At 31.6% G+C, this 14,771-nt stretch overlaps 2 protein-coding genes across 3 annotated transcripts in view; both read left to right on the top strand.

Annotated features, from left to right (window-relative positions):
- Positions 1-6,488, top strand: part of LOC139092516 (rho GTPase-activating protein conundrum-like) — a 30,498-nt gene extending 24,010 nt beyond the window's left edge. The window contains exons 3-9 of one of the 2 annotated variants that reach the window (XM_070642938.1): positions 2,253-2,320; positions 3,594-3,767; positions 4,012-4,349; positions 4,431-5,022; positions 5,241-5,418; positions 5,484-5,827; positions 5,984-6,488. In XM_070642938.1, coding sequence (XP_070499039.1) covers positions 2,253-2,320; positions 3,594-3,767; positions 4,012-4,349; positions 4,431-5,022; positions 5,241-5,418; positions 5,484-5,827; positions 5,984-6,067 — 1,778 coding nt within the window. In that variant the 3' untranslated portion in view covers positions 6,068-6,488. Of the gene's footprint in view, positions 1-2,252; positions 2,321-3,424; positions 3,516-3,593; positions 3,768-4,011; positions 4,350-4,430; positions 5,023-5,240; positions 5,419-5,483; positions 5,828-5,983 lie in introns of those variants that run through there. The other variant, XM_070642939.1, reaches the window with a different exon arrangement.
- A 5,594-nt stretch (positions 6,489-12,082) lies between these two features.
- The window catches only part of Duox (dual oxidase), a 46,453-nt gene continuing 43,764 nt past the window's right edge, over positions 12,083-14,771 (top strand). Inside the window, exon 1 of the mRNA XM_070642945.1 lies at positions 12,083-12,298. The gene's annotated coding sequence lies outside the window, so the exon portion shown is untranslated. The remainder of the gene's footprint in view (positions 12,299-14,771) is intronic.

The raw sequence follows: 14,771 nt of genomic DNA, 5'->3' as shown, positions 1-14,771 counted from the left end.
ACCTCTTCAGAATATCCAAATTATCTTAAAAATATACAATATCTCGTGCCAAAATCATACAATTAGTTTACAAATAGTTTGAATTGAAAAAAATTAACCAGAATCATCAATAGAACACAGTCGATCCTTTGTTTACTATCAAGGAAGCTCAACTTGCAAACAGTTCTAATATCATTCATAAATAATGATTAAGTATCTTCTAAAAGGCTTCATTATTTTCTTGAATTATTGCATATTCATTATTCATGTCCATTAAGTGATGTTCCATAGAATAGAACAAATACAGCTCTGCCTGAAGCAGTAAATGAAACTATTGTTGCTATTAAAGCGATTATATAAATATGAATATTATTAACTTGTTCCTGTTCCACAAGCAAATATATTATCGTATTCTTAATAAAGACTGTGATTCTTATTCCTACTTTTTTTTTTTTACAAAATTGTTTCCTATTCTAAACTAACATTATAACAATGTGTTAATTCAAAATGTAATTATTTGCAAACGTCTTTGTCGTCTTTACTTTTAAAGGTATATAGAATATTGATGGCAATGAGAGATAATTGCAAGGTACTCGAATTGAAAATAAATAAAAATATAAAAGATTTCTATAAAATAATATTGTATATTATACGTGTGCAAAGAGATAGCATAGATGGTATATTATTACCGCTGCTGTGGCTGCAGCACAAAAAAAGAAGATATAAATCCCACCATGTCGTTTTCCTTAAGTACGATTGACATCTAAAGAGCTTCAGTTATTTACTTTTTTTTTCTTTAACTACCTTTTTAGCCATCTCTTTCCTCGGATTCAAACGTGCATGTTCATGAGCCGAAGAGATAGCTTTTGATGAAAAAAAAAAATATTCAATGCTACTTCAAGACATTAAATGATTCTTCAATTGTTTACAACCGCATGTATAGTGAGGATGATGAATCTTCTGACCTTCAACATTCATGATTTGTTGAAGTTTTTCTTTTATTCTTTTAATCATCATCATCATTGACTTATTTATTTATTATACTGCTTGTATTTGTATAATATCCCTAATTTGCCTACTGCATCATTTTTACTACCGGTGCGAATTTTTTTATTTGATGAGTTTGGATGAGATATTTTTGTATGGCGACACGATCGTTATCTCAAATGAGCTCTAGAATTGAGTTGTTTTCACATGATAATTATTACATTTCTGATGTGCTGTTTAAATGCATAAGCACGTTTTAATGACAATTTATAGTGAAGATAATTTTATTATGGTAGAAATTTTCTGAGAAACATCAGGTCTCTGAGTGCATTAGATGTCGTAACTTCATTAGTTTAGTTAGTCATTTATGAAGTTTAGTTGATTCTAATGAACAATCAGTTAAGATAACTGCAGTTAGAATTTTTTTACGGCTTTATCAGATGATTTAAACTAGTCTTCTAGATGCTAATGATGAGAATTAAGATATGAAGTTGATTGCATATAAAATTCTACATTTAAGGAGGCATTAGTGATTAATGATTAAGGCGGGGTCAAGAATCTAGACTTCCAGATGCTATGAGGAAGAGACTTAAAAGCTAATCAACTGCTTTCTAGACTTTTGATTCCACTTAATCAAAATTGACCTCCTAAATGTCTTCCTATACACCCAATCAGCCTCAAAACATCAAAAATTACTAAATAATCATCCTTCCTAGAATCACTTAAAGAGTTCATAAACCCGACAATAATATCTGTTCCTCAAAATTGTAAATCATCACAGAGCACAATCAATTCATCAGCAATAACATTATCACTTAATTACCAGCTGCTAAAAACCCTGAAGATTGCATTCTTAACAGAAACTTGCTACAGCATAACATTTCCTTTTAAACAAGCTCATTAAATTAAAACAGATGTAAAATATCTTGTTTTTAATTACATGAAAAACTGCATTTTATTATTATTCTCAAATCATCCTGACTGTTAAGCTCTTTAGAGCATAATATGGATTTCCTTATTGTTTAATTATGCAAGGATATTGCCTCATTAAGAGGATGAACTTCAACACCTCATTTTAATACAGTCAATTAATCTCATAATTGTGTAAAATTACCACATAATAGCATAGTCAATATTGTCTCAATTCTTCTTCCTATCCAACATGTTTTTCGTGGAGTTAACGACTAGTATTCACAAATCGTATAATTGAAATTGTTAATATTGCTATTAAGCAGATTTTTTTCAACTATTTATTGATATTTCTTCTTCTTTCATTTGTTTTGTAGATGGTGAATCGGAAGCACAATGGCTTGTAGATGCGGGATTTCCGCAATTAACAAGAGCATTTGAACAGGTAACGAAACTCAATCAAATGAAGTTATTAAAATTTAATACTAAGCTGCGATTAATCAATAAGATATGAGACTGACCAATTGAGAAATCAAAGAAATAAAAAATTTGCAACACAACTTTGACCTAAAGTCATGACACACATATTTGCTCACTCATATGTATATGAATTAAAAGCTTTAATAAATTGAAGCAGCTAAGACGAAGAAAAACCTCGAAGCCGGTGGAGATATCGTTCGCGAGGTTTCTTTGTTTCTTCGCAATCGAGGAGAAATAAATAAAAAAAAACTTCCATAAAAGTTTCCAATTGAAGAATTTGACTTTCATGGTTCAAAGTGCCCGTAAATGTTGCTCTCTGCATACTTAATACTTTATTTTTTTATTTTTTTTCATGAGGCTGAAATTATACTTCTTTTTTGAGTACTTCACTTGTTTATATTTAATTTTTTTCGTATGGATATCTCGCACATTTTGCGACGTTGATGAGATTTAAAAAATGTAATAAAAAATACAGCGAGAAATAGTAATGTGATGTGTTCATGTGCTGTGGGTAGCTAGAGCGCTTTTTTTGGGCATGCATTTGTAGAGTGTCACACAGCTGTAGTTTGATCCTGTGACTCATAAGGCCGGCCAGTCCAAAATACTAGTTAACTCGACTGTGATTTATAGATTTGGAAGTTATAGACATATTCAGCTGAATCTATTAAAAACTTTTAGTTTCAATCTTTATCAAACTAACTTGTCCAGATCTATTCTAGTCTTACTCCCCAGAATAGACCCCAGACCACAATCATCGTCGAACCAACTTCTCTACTCAGCTTAGACAAACTGCATCAACTAATCCCAACATCCCACCAGAAAAATAAAGACCAAAAACACATTAAAAATGTGATTACACAAAATAAAATTATAAACTTGAAAAAAAAAATTTAAAATTATAAAATTGGTAATAATTCAATTGTTTTCACTTTGGCGAGTCTCGAGCTCGCACACGTTTTAAAGTTATGCGCGCATAGGCGCGAAAATCAACAAACAGAAAAATCACTAGCTCGAATTGACTTTACTTCAACTTAACTTGTGTGCTTTTCATTTTAATTCTCTGTTGTTAGTCAGTTGGATGTTGGAAGTCATAGTGAACAAATGAACTTAGTTGCATGTATAAGCGTCAACACAAAACAAGCATGTCTTGGCTGTGTCGAGTAAAGATTAAGATTCTTAAGATTATTATCTCAATTTATTAATAATATTTTGAATTTTTTTTTAAATTCTCTTTATAGGGTCGTGAACAGCCAACGTCTGAATTGGTACCAATATTAGCAAGATTGTCAAAACATCATGCAGAGGCGGTTAAATTAAGAGTCAAAGCTTTAAATCGTACGGTTCGTGGAAGGACGAGATCGAGAAATACAAGAAAGAAGCCTGACATACGCGACGTTTTTCGTGATGTTGAGGTGAGTTAAAAGTGACCAGAAGTGACGATCGGTAGTAGGAAAAATATTTCATTCATAATTATAAATTTTTGTCACGATCTATCGTCGCAATATCATTTAGCATCTGAAATTTAATTGTCTCGACCTTGAAATTACTAATAGTCGACGACAGCATCATTATAAATTCATATATAGATTGACTATCCATCTAATTATAATAATAGACAATAAAAGAATTAATATATATATAAATATTTATTTACAGACGTGTAGCACCGGTTCCCGATCACGAAGTGCCACACCCGATTCACTTGATTCATTACCAGATCAGGATCAATGGAATAATAGTTCCAACCAAATACCAAGTTTTGTATCAATTTTTGACAATACGTCACCAACAACAGTTAATCGTGGGAAACAGAATTTGAGACGAACACCAAGTGCACCATTACGTGGATCTGCGGAACTATTTCGTGGATCACATATACGATGTGATATTCCATGCTTCACTGCAGATGGCATTGAACTGCTAAATTTCCAAAGATTAGGTACTATACACATTCCACGTATTCGATCAGGCTCAGATCCATCATGTACTATTGGGTAATTTGAACTTTATGTCTTTAAACATGCAATTGTGCAACCTTATAACATATTCTCTTTGTTTATGCTACTACGCTTTAGCATTCGCAAAGGAAATCAAATAATTTCATCATCAACCACACGCAGCCATAATAATTTATATCTTGATAATGAAACATCATCAAATTCATCGGCATCATCGTCACCTAGTCCAAGTAATTCGCCACCACGTAATAGTAATTTGATGAATACATTCCATAAGAAGAACACGAGTACACCTTATCGTAATACGACAATGAATGATGCACCAATAAGCTTTGAGAGTATGATACGCGAGACTGAAAAATCATCAGATGGATCTGAATGTGAGACAATCGATGAAGTTAGTTGTGACATAAATAGTGTACCAGAAGGTGATTTGAAGAAGCTCCAACCAGTTTTATGGTTGGAAATTGCTGCAATTTTCGATAAGCACCACATCTCGTTAGATCGTCGAAAGCCATTCAAGCGAAAGCGAAAAGAAGAAGGAAATGTTTTTGGTGTATCGCTTAATGCTTTAGTACGTCGTGATCAACAAGTGACTGGTGAGGATACATCGTTAGTGCCTTTGGTTCTACAAGGCATGATGCATGAACTCATCGCTCGCGGTGCTAAGGAGGAGGGGATTTTGAGAGTTGCTGGACACAAACAGAAGGTGATTGATTTTTATTGGTTATTTGAGCGCGAATTTCTACAAGAAGGAAATTGTTCTGAATTTGAGCTCCTAAATGCTGGATTTTCCACTTTGAGGTCAAACTTAGTTGACCACCAAATCTCAGAAATACGCGCTAATCCAATTATTTTGAATTTAATTTTTGAGTCTAATTTTTGTTATTTTTCATTTCCATTTCATGCTTTTCCGACTGCATACAGACCGAAACATTATATCAAGATATTGAGCACCATTTCTATTCGAAACCAGAGAAAGTTGAGCCATTACTTAAACGGGCAGGTGTTCATGACCTGAGTGCACTTTTAAAGCGATGGCTACGCGAATTGCCACAACCATTGCTGGCACTCGACCTTGTACATTTATTTTATCAAACTCACGGTATGAGTAGTCATTAATTAAAATAAGAAAAATGTTTTAACATCCTAAATTAATCTCTTCCACAGCTTTACCGCCATCCGATCAAGTGAGAGCAATCTCAATGCTGTGTTTACTGTTGCCACATGAAAATCGTAATACGATGCGAGAGCTTCTCAACTTTTTTAAACTTGTCGTCGATTTGCAGAGCTTCAATAAAATGTCAATACATAATGTTGCGACTATAACCGCTCCATCATTCTTCCCACCACGTTTCATACATCCGACAGATAAAAATGACATACCGGCTCAGGTGCGAATGGCCGCCCAATGTTGTCATCTGACAAATGTGCTTATCGCACAAAATGAAAATTTGTGGAAGGTTCCGCAACGTTTGATTGATGAGGCGAAAAAAATCAGTAAAAATGGAAATGTAAGCATAAAAAATGTTCATTTTCACTTCTCTCACTCTCTTCCCTGCTGATCATTTTTCATTCATTCATATTTCTTGCTGATGTATAGACATGTAAAAACTTTACAAGCACAACTTAATTTTGTATATATTTTTTTTATTTATTTATTTGTGTAGAATAAACGCCAGCCAGCTAGAAAAACAAGGAGTGCCACTCAGTCTACATCGGACACAAATAATGTTCATCGATTAGTCATTTAGCCTTCGAAGGTCTCTTCTCACCAAGATGTTGAACCATTGTATGAGTGCTAATTAAATATTGAGACAAAATTTTGAAGTCGTAACTGTACTTACTTTGTGGAGTCTATTGACCGATCAATAGAAAGGCCTGAAAGCGAGATAAAATTGATTTAACCAATTCTTTTAGGATAAAAAGTTTGCAAACAATTTTTTTTATAAAGAAACTTACTTTATGTGTAATAATAAGTAAAACGTATGTGTTATGTATGAAACTACTTTTAAACTACTTAATTTTAATTTGAAGTGAAACAGTCTCAAATTCCTTTTTTAAGTGAAAGCGTAAAGTTTTTTTTTTGTGTATTTTACATATTTAATTAATAAGGGATATTGAATTTAATAATCATATTTTTTGTATTTCGATTTCAAAAACATAAACTCAAGGCGCGGGCATTTCGAAATTTTTGAAAATGGTTCTTTATTTGAAAGATTTTTGAATTTTAAATTTTTTGTTGAATTTTTTAAATTTCTATTTTTTCAAGTTTTGATTTCTCAAACTTATTTTAATTCTTCAAATTTTTAAATTTTTTTTAAATTTTTAAAATTTTTTGAATTTTTAAAATTTTTTTATATTTTTAAAAAATTCAATTTCTCAAATTGCAACTTTTTAAGGTTTTTTAAATTTTGTAAATTTTCAATTTTTTACAATTCTTTCAATTTTTCAAATTTCTTCCAAAATTTTTGAAAACTATAAATTTCATAAAAGTTTGTAATTTTATGAATTTAAATTCAAATTTGAATTTTGTAATTTGAAATCATTCATTTTTTAAAATATCAGATAAACCAAAACTTTGAAACCTTGAAAATTTTAAATTTCAACTTTATAAACTCAAAATCTTAGTGAAAATTTGTAGAATTTGAAATTTTAAAAGTTGAAAAATTGAAGAATTTTAAATTTTAAAAATTGAGAAATTTGAAGTTTGTAAAAATAAAGAATTTGAGATTTTTAAAAATGAAAAATTTAAAATTATTAAAATTGAAGAATTTGAAATTTTAAAAATTGACGAATTTGAAATTTTACAAAATTGAAGAATTTTAAATTTTAAAAATCCAAAAATTATAAAAACTGATGATATGAAATCTGAAAATTTAAAAAATTTTAATCCATGAAATATTTTTTAAAAAAACTTCAAATATTTGTGAATATTTTCAAAAATTTAATTGAAATGTCTGCAACTTGTTAAAACCTCAATAAGTAAAGTATTTAATGGATGAAATTAACTCTCTCTGCCCATATCCAATGTCTACTTATTCCTACCTTCTATTTTCATTAATTATTCATTCATATTGTGAATCAAAAGCATTGAAACTTATTCTCTATTTGGAATCAAGCAGCAAAGAAAAAAAATAATAATATTCATATGAATTGAGTTTAAAAAATATTAAACAGAACGTTACAGAAGATGTGTTTTTAATGAACGTGTTTGTAGGTGTGAAAAAAAGTGTTTTACAATGAAAGATAAATAAAATAAATTTTTTTTGTATGTACATTGAAACTTTCTGCGTATTATTTTATTTCTCATTAGGCTTTTATTTTAAGCAACAGACAATGCGTGTAAGGACAGTTGAAGCATTATTTGTAGGGTTGTAACCATCATTTTATGGCCTAAATATTACTTTTTAAAATATTTTTCCTTATTTGTACAACAAAAAATTTAAGTCTTTTGTCTAGAGGAGAAATATTGAGTAAGAAAGTCATTTATGGGAGGTACTGAATGTAACGCAGTGAAATTACATGTTGAAAAGCCACAAGGTCAAATTTTAATAAATTTTTGCAGTCCTGAAATTATTTCCAAGGATAACTCAATTCCACATGCCTTTTTATTTCTCGTTCCGTACAGCTGTCTCTATTTGTAGTTATGTCCTTCAAATTTGTTCATGTCTCGTTCTAGTTTTGTCCATTTTTCTAGTCTCTTTGTTTTAAAAAATTATTTATGTGCAAAATTTGTCCAGTTTATTGAGTCTTTAATTTTGTGTTGCAGTATGTGAGATTTCATAGGAAACTTAATAGTTATTGGTGATTGTCTTGATTTCTGGGTTGTTCTCATAGATGTCTGTTATTTCCGAGTCTAGATCAGTGGTGGGCAACCTTTTATATCACGGCACACGATGATGATAAGTCTCGACCGAAACCACAGACGGCATACTGTTAATCACACTAGCGACACACTAGCATGCCGTGGGACACAGGTTGTCCACCACTGATTTAAACAAATCAAAAATTCTCATGCAACTATGGAAAAATCTCAAAAATCAACTCTGATTCTTAATAGCCTTAGAATGATTTTGCAAATAATATTAATAAGCCTTGCATAATTCTCGTTCAGTGCCTTGAAACTTATTCAGTTTCCTTTGGTTCTACCTGTCATAATCCTTAAGTATATCTGACAATTTGACAAGATTACTTTCAAAATCTAACCAGATATTACTCAGATCCAGTTCATGCATAGCCTAAATACTTCTAATGAATATCATTCCCCAATATCATCATCTGTATCCATTTGTTTGAAATTCATACAAGTTTGTTTATAAGAAATTTTGTCATGCAAATAATTATTTCCCTGCTTAATACGTAAATTGCAAATTCCATTCTATAGAATATCTTATCTTAAAATAATAATAATATTTGCGATATGGTCATTAAAAAAGATTAAATCAAACAGCACATGATGTCAATTGACAAAGTCAACATACACACAAATTCCACTTTATTCCTGAAAAATATGCTAATAAAATAAAATTCAGTAAACAAATTATAGCAATCAACACGGGCTTAATACGAAAAACATTAAAGGAACCGCGTCTCGATGTCTATTGTGTCCCTGTTGATTGGACCATTCCATATATAGAATATGCGAAAACAATGAGCATGAAGTTGCATTAAAAATTCCACTCAATTGCTGTTTATGGAGGAAATATTCAGTTCCCGATATTATTAAATATTATTTTATTGGGTCCAGAGTTGGGATTGAGGTACTGGCAGAGGATTGTCATGTGATGTCTCTTTATTGTGCTCCAAAATCGACTCAAATGCTTAATCAATGGACAAAATTGGCTGACAGTTTCAATTCCGTAAAAATAGTCTAAAAATCTGGCATTATAGGAACTAACAAATAGGAACAAACCCGCAAAGTGTTGCCAACCTACTCAATCATCTCATACCAAGCCTCACATCCAACACGATGACAACTCTGACTGTCTCAAAATTAATTTCTTTAAACTACGCTTCACAAACAAAAAGGCGTCCAAAAGACAAGTGAGATGAATGAAACTGAGATCTGTACATGTGTAGCGGCACAAGCATCAGCTGTATCAACAAATAATGTTCATTATTATTTAACAATGATGATACATAGCAAGAATAATAATAATGGAAATTTCCATTGGTATCTAATGAAATCGAAAAAAGCGAGTTTTTTTTAAGTTTATTGATAGAAAAAGTAAATAAAGTCGGTATAAAAGGAAAGAAGTCAAACGACATGCTCAATTGACAACAAACACGCCGTATATGTAGAAGGTCATTGTTAATAAACATACATGACTTCTCCTTTCACTTTTCATTTATCTTTTTTTACCATATATTATTATTATGCATAGAATTTTTGCTGCATTCATGTTAATATTGATCTTGGTAAGTCGACAAGTGCGTGTGCATGGTAAATTAAAGATGATTTTCTCTTATGGCTTGATTATTATCATCATAATGAAAGGGAAATCGAAGATTAAGGTTGAGTAGATTGTGTTGCCTTTTTTTTCGCCAATGAATTGTCGCGGCATGGGAAAGAGCTGTTGAAGGAGTTCCAAAATATAAATTGTGAAACTTTACCGACGTATTGTAATTATTTGCAATTAAAAGGATTGACGCGAATCGAGAAATTTCAGTGGAAATCTTTAATGATTTTTACTTTCAATCAAGAAATTTATGAAATATTTAATGGCCAATTTGCTTGAATTTAATTTTTTGAGGAACTGATAAACGGCTGTTTTTTTGGAAATTTATTTCGTATTTCTCTTGGGGGTAAATTTATGTAATGGGGAGATGCAATGACTGATAAGTGATGAGGACTGAAAAGTCAATGGGAATGGACTCTCAATTGTTGTAGACTATTGCAGATACGCCTTGTATAATCCGTACTTAACTGAATTATGTAAAGGCTAATAACGTCAGTCAAGACATGCATGATAGTAATAATCAGAACCTGAAGTCGACTCGAGTATCGCATGATGTCGTGTCGACTCAAATTGAAATTTCCATACAAAATTCGAGTTGACTTTGAGCTCTGCTTATAATAATAATGAAGTATGGATCCAACTATCCATGAGTCATGTTATCACACGATACGAAGTGCAGGAAGTCCTGTAATCCTAATCTATTGCATACTAGCAATGGCAGCATCCAAAAATGTACTTCTTTGCATCTCCAGTCCCCATAACACCAGCGTATCCAAAATTTGGCACAATGCCAACTTCACACCAGATTACATCCGTACAAGATACATTTGAATAGTGTAAAGTGTATTCATTAAATCCCAAATCATCAAACTCTCAACACCCATTAAAAAATTTCTTATTTTTCCAGACATTTCTGAAGCATCTGCCGCGTCATAAATTTCGCTAGCTGGAAAGTAGATCATTTATCATTTGAATGTACTTTCGATTTTTCTGCCATTAAAGAACATGAAGTACGATGAAAATGATGAAGAATTTATTGATAATATATCATTAATATGCATACTAGATATTGATTATTTTAGAAAGTGTTAGACACTATAATCGGCAATTTATGGATGTAATCAAATGTCAAAAAATGGATATTAGATTGGATATTTCGGATGCAGACAGAGCAGATGAGTCATATCTTAGGGTTTTGAAGATGCTTCTTTGATTCTTATCGTGGGATCGGCCGTGAAGCTATTGACAAACGGCAATCAGTCATAGAGTCAGATTCGGGTGTTATCTTAGGAAATTCAACGATCTCAAGTGATCTGTATAGTCAGTGAGTAAGTAAACCTGTTCATCAATCAACATTCCTTCAATCGGCATCCCAAAACCTCAACTCTGCTCCTGACTTTTAGCCTAATCCTCTTACTTACAGCTTAACTCAATAATTTTTCATAATTTACCGCATTTCATAATGCAAATCTAAGTAAATGATCTGCAATCTATAAATAATCCAAGTTGCCGCTAAAACATTGTTTGCGTAGACATTTGCAGCCACTTGTCTATTGCCATATTTGTTTATATTTCATATTGAACTTGTGATACTTTCAGTTTATCACGTATAAACATTTTTCAAAGGCAAAAAAAATTATTTATCATTTTCCTTCAATCATTCATGCTCAGTGGTTAATGTGCTTATGCATGTTCACGTGTGTGGCTTAAAAAAGCTCACAATAAGCTTAACATTTGAGCTTTAGCCAATAAAAAGCTTTGATGAAGATCGCGTTGGGTTTACAATGAGAAGCTTTTAAAGCTTTTAATTTAAAAATCATAACGGGTTTTTACATTTTTTGTGCTGCACGACTCCCCTGGCATGTGGACGTAAGAATGAGAGAAAAAAAACTTTCTCCAAACACCTCACAAGGCACAGCTATGTTGTTTCTCTTTGCTAATTTTTTTGTGTGTGCTTTGCGGTAGCTGAGTCGACTCTCAGCGTTAAAATCAAAAGACTTAAATGACTGAGAGGAAATCTGTGCCTTTATTCCAAATATCAACAGATTTATTGATCACAAAATATCATTCAATTAATGCTGGCGCTCTTTTTTTTAAGATCGCTCATCATCTTTGTTTTGCTTATTGCTGTGTAGCACGTGTGTTGGTGTTGTCGAGTCTGCTTCTTTTTGCCATTTCAACTAACTTTATTTTTTCTCAACTGTTTTTCATGGCACAAAATGCTGAAAAGAGCATGAGACTCTCACGCTTTTAAGAGAATGAAACCAAATGAACCACAAACAATCTGCTTCAGTCTTACGGAGTCGCTTGTCTTAATCGGTCGTGGGCACGTAAACTTACTGTTTATTTTTACTTATTTTTAACTTCTCAGTAGTATAAGACATCATCATCATCTGTGCAGTTAATTGAGATTTAAATCTTCTTTTTTTTTCTTTCCTACTTTACGTCGTGTTCTCAAATCCTTCAATAAACAAGAAAGAAAAATCAAATGCTATTTGTTTTCTGAGGAATAAAATATAAAATGTAAGAAGTGAATATCTATCCGTATACATATAAAAATTATAAATTTTTCTCTTCAACTAAATGAAAAAAAGTGAAATTTTTTTTTTGTGTCGTGCATTCACTATTAAATGTGAAAAGTTTGAAATTGTGTGGTATTATGAGAATCAATTTGATATAAACACTTGCTATTAAATAAAGTTGCTGATTTTTTTTTTGCTGTTATATTAATGTGACACGAGTGTGTGCTTGACTCAAAGACCGCATTTTGAAATGACTTAGAGATGAATTTTATTATTAAATTTTAAGAAGTAAAAAAAAGAGTTTCGCAAGAAGTGAATAATTTTTTTTTCTTGTTGCTGTTTGGAATGGAATCAAGCAACAAAAAAAAAACAACATTGAGAGAGACAAAAAAAAATTTTTGCACGTAGATTTCGAGTAAGACAAAGCGAGAAAAATTGAGAGATGTCCAATAAGGAATACAATTTTAATAATACTGTGAATTCCATAAATAATTTATTGCTATAAAAATTGTAAAGTTCAAGCTTTATATATAGATCTTTTTTCTTATTCAACATTACAACAAGTAATAAGAGTTCCAGGTTCTGGGTCTTAAAGCGCATTTTTTTGGTGTGTAAATAGTGTCAGGGTTTAAGTATTCAAGGTCAATTAAGAAAAGTGGCTCCAATTCAAATTAAATTTGGATACATCTTCCCTGTGCTTAATTCTGGTATTTTATGTCTGCACCTAGTCAAACCACATGAAAGAGGTTGGGATTAGTCGCTATCCCGAATTCATCATTAGAAATAGATTCGACTAATTGCAGTCTGTTCTACTCAATAGAGATATCAAGTAGGTCTTGACATGGACAGCCTTATGGAATTTCTATCAAGCCCATTTATACGCTGAATGATTTCAAAACAATCAGAGCTAGAAGTCGACTCGAATTTTATATAGAGACGAGTCTACTTTAGTTAGCACTTTCATGCAAAATCCGAGTTGACATCGATTTTTGCAAGCTACTGCCACAATAAACCTTGTGTTGCCTGAGGCTGTACTTTCCAAGTTGTTCGATGCACTAAAACAACGCTATTAGTTCCCTAACATCCAGCAAAATTCACAAAAAACAGACAAACAGCCACAATAATTTACAATATTTCCAATTTTAATAAATTCATTACAAAAATTTTAACATGATTCGATGTCAGATGTACATCTATAGCAACATTCATCTCTATTATTCAACTTATTGAATTGTTGTCTTTCCTACATGTTTGGCGCTTGTTCATGAATGAAATCAAGGCATCGCTCAGATTGATAATGCAATGAATTTTCAAATTTTTGGACATTTCGATTTGAGAGAAGCGAATGAAAAAAAAACAGGCAAAAAAATATTTGCATATCACGCTCGAGTCGTCCGAAATGTCAACTAATGAAAAATTTTCAATAACATTTTTTTTGTGTCCCCTTTTTGATATTTATTTCGTGTACAATTTCCTTTATTATGAATCCCTCTCAATCTGATTGCAAAAAAAAAGAAAAATATTCCGTTAAATGGGATTATAGTCTCTGTGCTCTCATTTAGCATTGCTTTATGTGCGACTCATGCCATTGATAACCGTGTTAATGCTGTCGAAATTCACATATCTCATTTGTTTTGTTGTCAGAAAATTAAGTTTTATTTTGGAAATGTATTTTGATGAAATGAAAGTAATGTAGTGATCATGAGTGTGAAAAAGTGTATAGACATAACATTGGGAATGAGTTATGTTCATTCTTTAAGCTGAACACCTGAGAAGAATTGGATTTGTTTTGCAAGATATTCAAAAATATTGCAAAATCTTTATTTAAGGAGCAAAAAACAGTCTGTGTTGATGTTTATTTACTTTCGATTTTCATAATGTCTTATACGACTTGCATATGTGCAGGAATATGCATATGACATTTGTGAAAACGTACGAGATAATATATTCATTAATAATGGTCAACTTCTATTGGAATTTTATGTCTGATTCAAGAGATTTTTACATGACGACAAGTCTGACGTCCGAACTCAAAGTCAATTTCTAAGAAGTTATCAAAGTTATATAATTCTTCTGATGCATACCTTGACATTCTTCCGTAATTATTCATTCAGGTTTTTGCCTTTTTAATATCAAAAACATCTCTCATTTCTGAGTCATCTTTATTGATCTTTGCTTCTCTTTGTAAATACTTTGTATGGATTGATAAAATTAAGCTGACTCAGAAATCAGCAAAAGTTGTGCTAATTTGAAGATCAATAGGCTAACAGGCAGCTATTTGAGCTGTTTTCTCCTGTATCTAACTCATGGACCGTCTACTTAGTCTAACTCACTTAAGAATCTGTAGTCAATCTGTCACAAGCTAGTGCATCCCCTAGCAACAAATCAAAACTTCTTCAAAATTCCATCCCAAAAGTTCAAGCAAAAAATCTCAACTAATCCATTAAATTCCTCACAATGATCTTCTTACTTGT

The sequence above is a fragment of the Chironomus tepperi genome, unplaced genomic scaffold (assembly GCF_022539635.2).
Source record: "Chironomus tepperi strain 1889 unplaced genomic scaffold, CSIRO-AGI_Ctep_v1 contig_305, whole genome shotgun sequence".
Lineage (NCBI taxonomy): Eukaryota > Metazoa > Arthropoda > Insecta > Diptera > Chironomidae > Chironomus > Chironomus tepperi.
The sequence above is the reverse complement of the archived record's forward strand: the minus strand, read 5'-3'. Positions and strand labels throughout refer to the sequence as shown.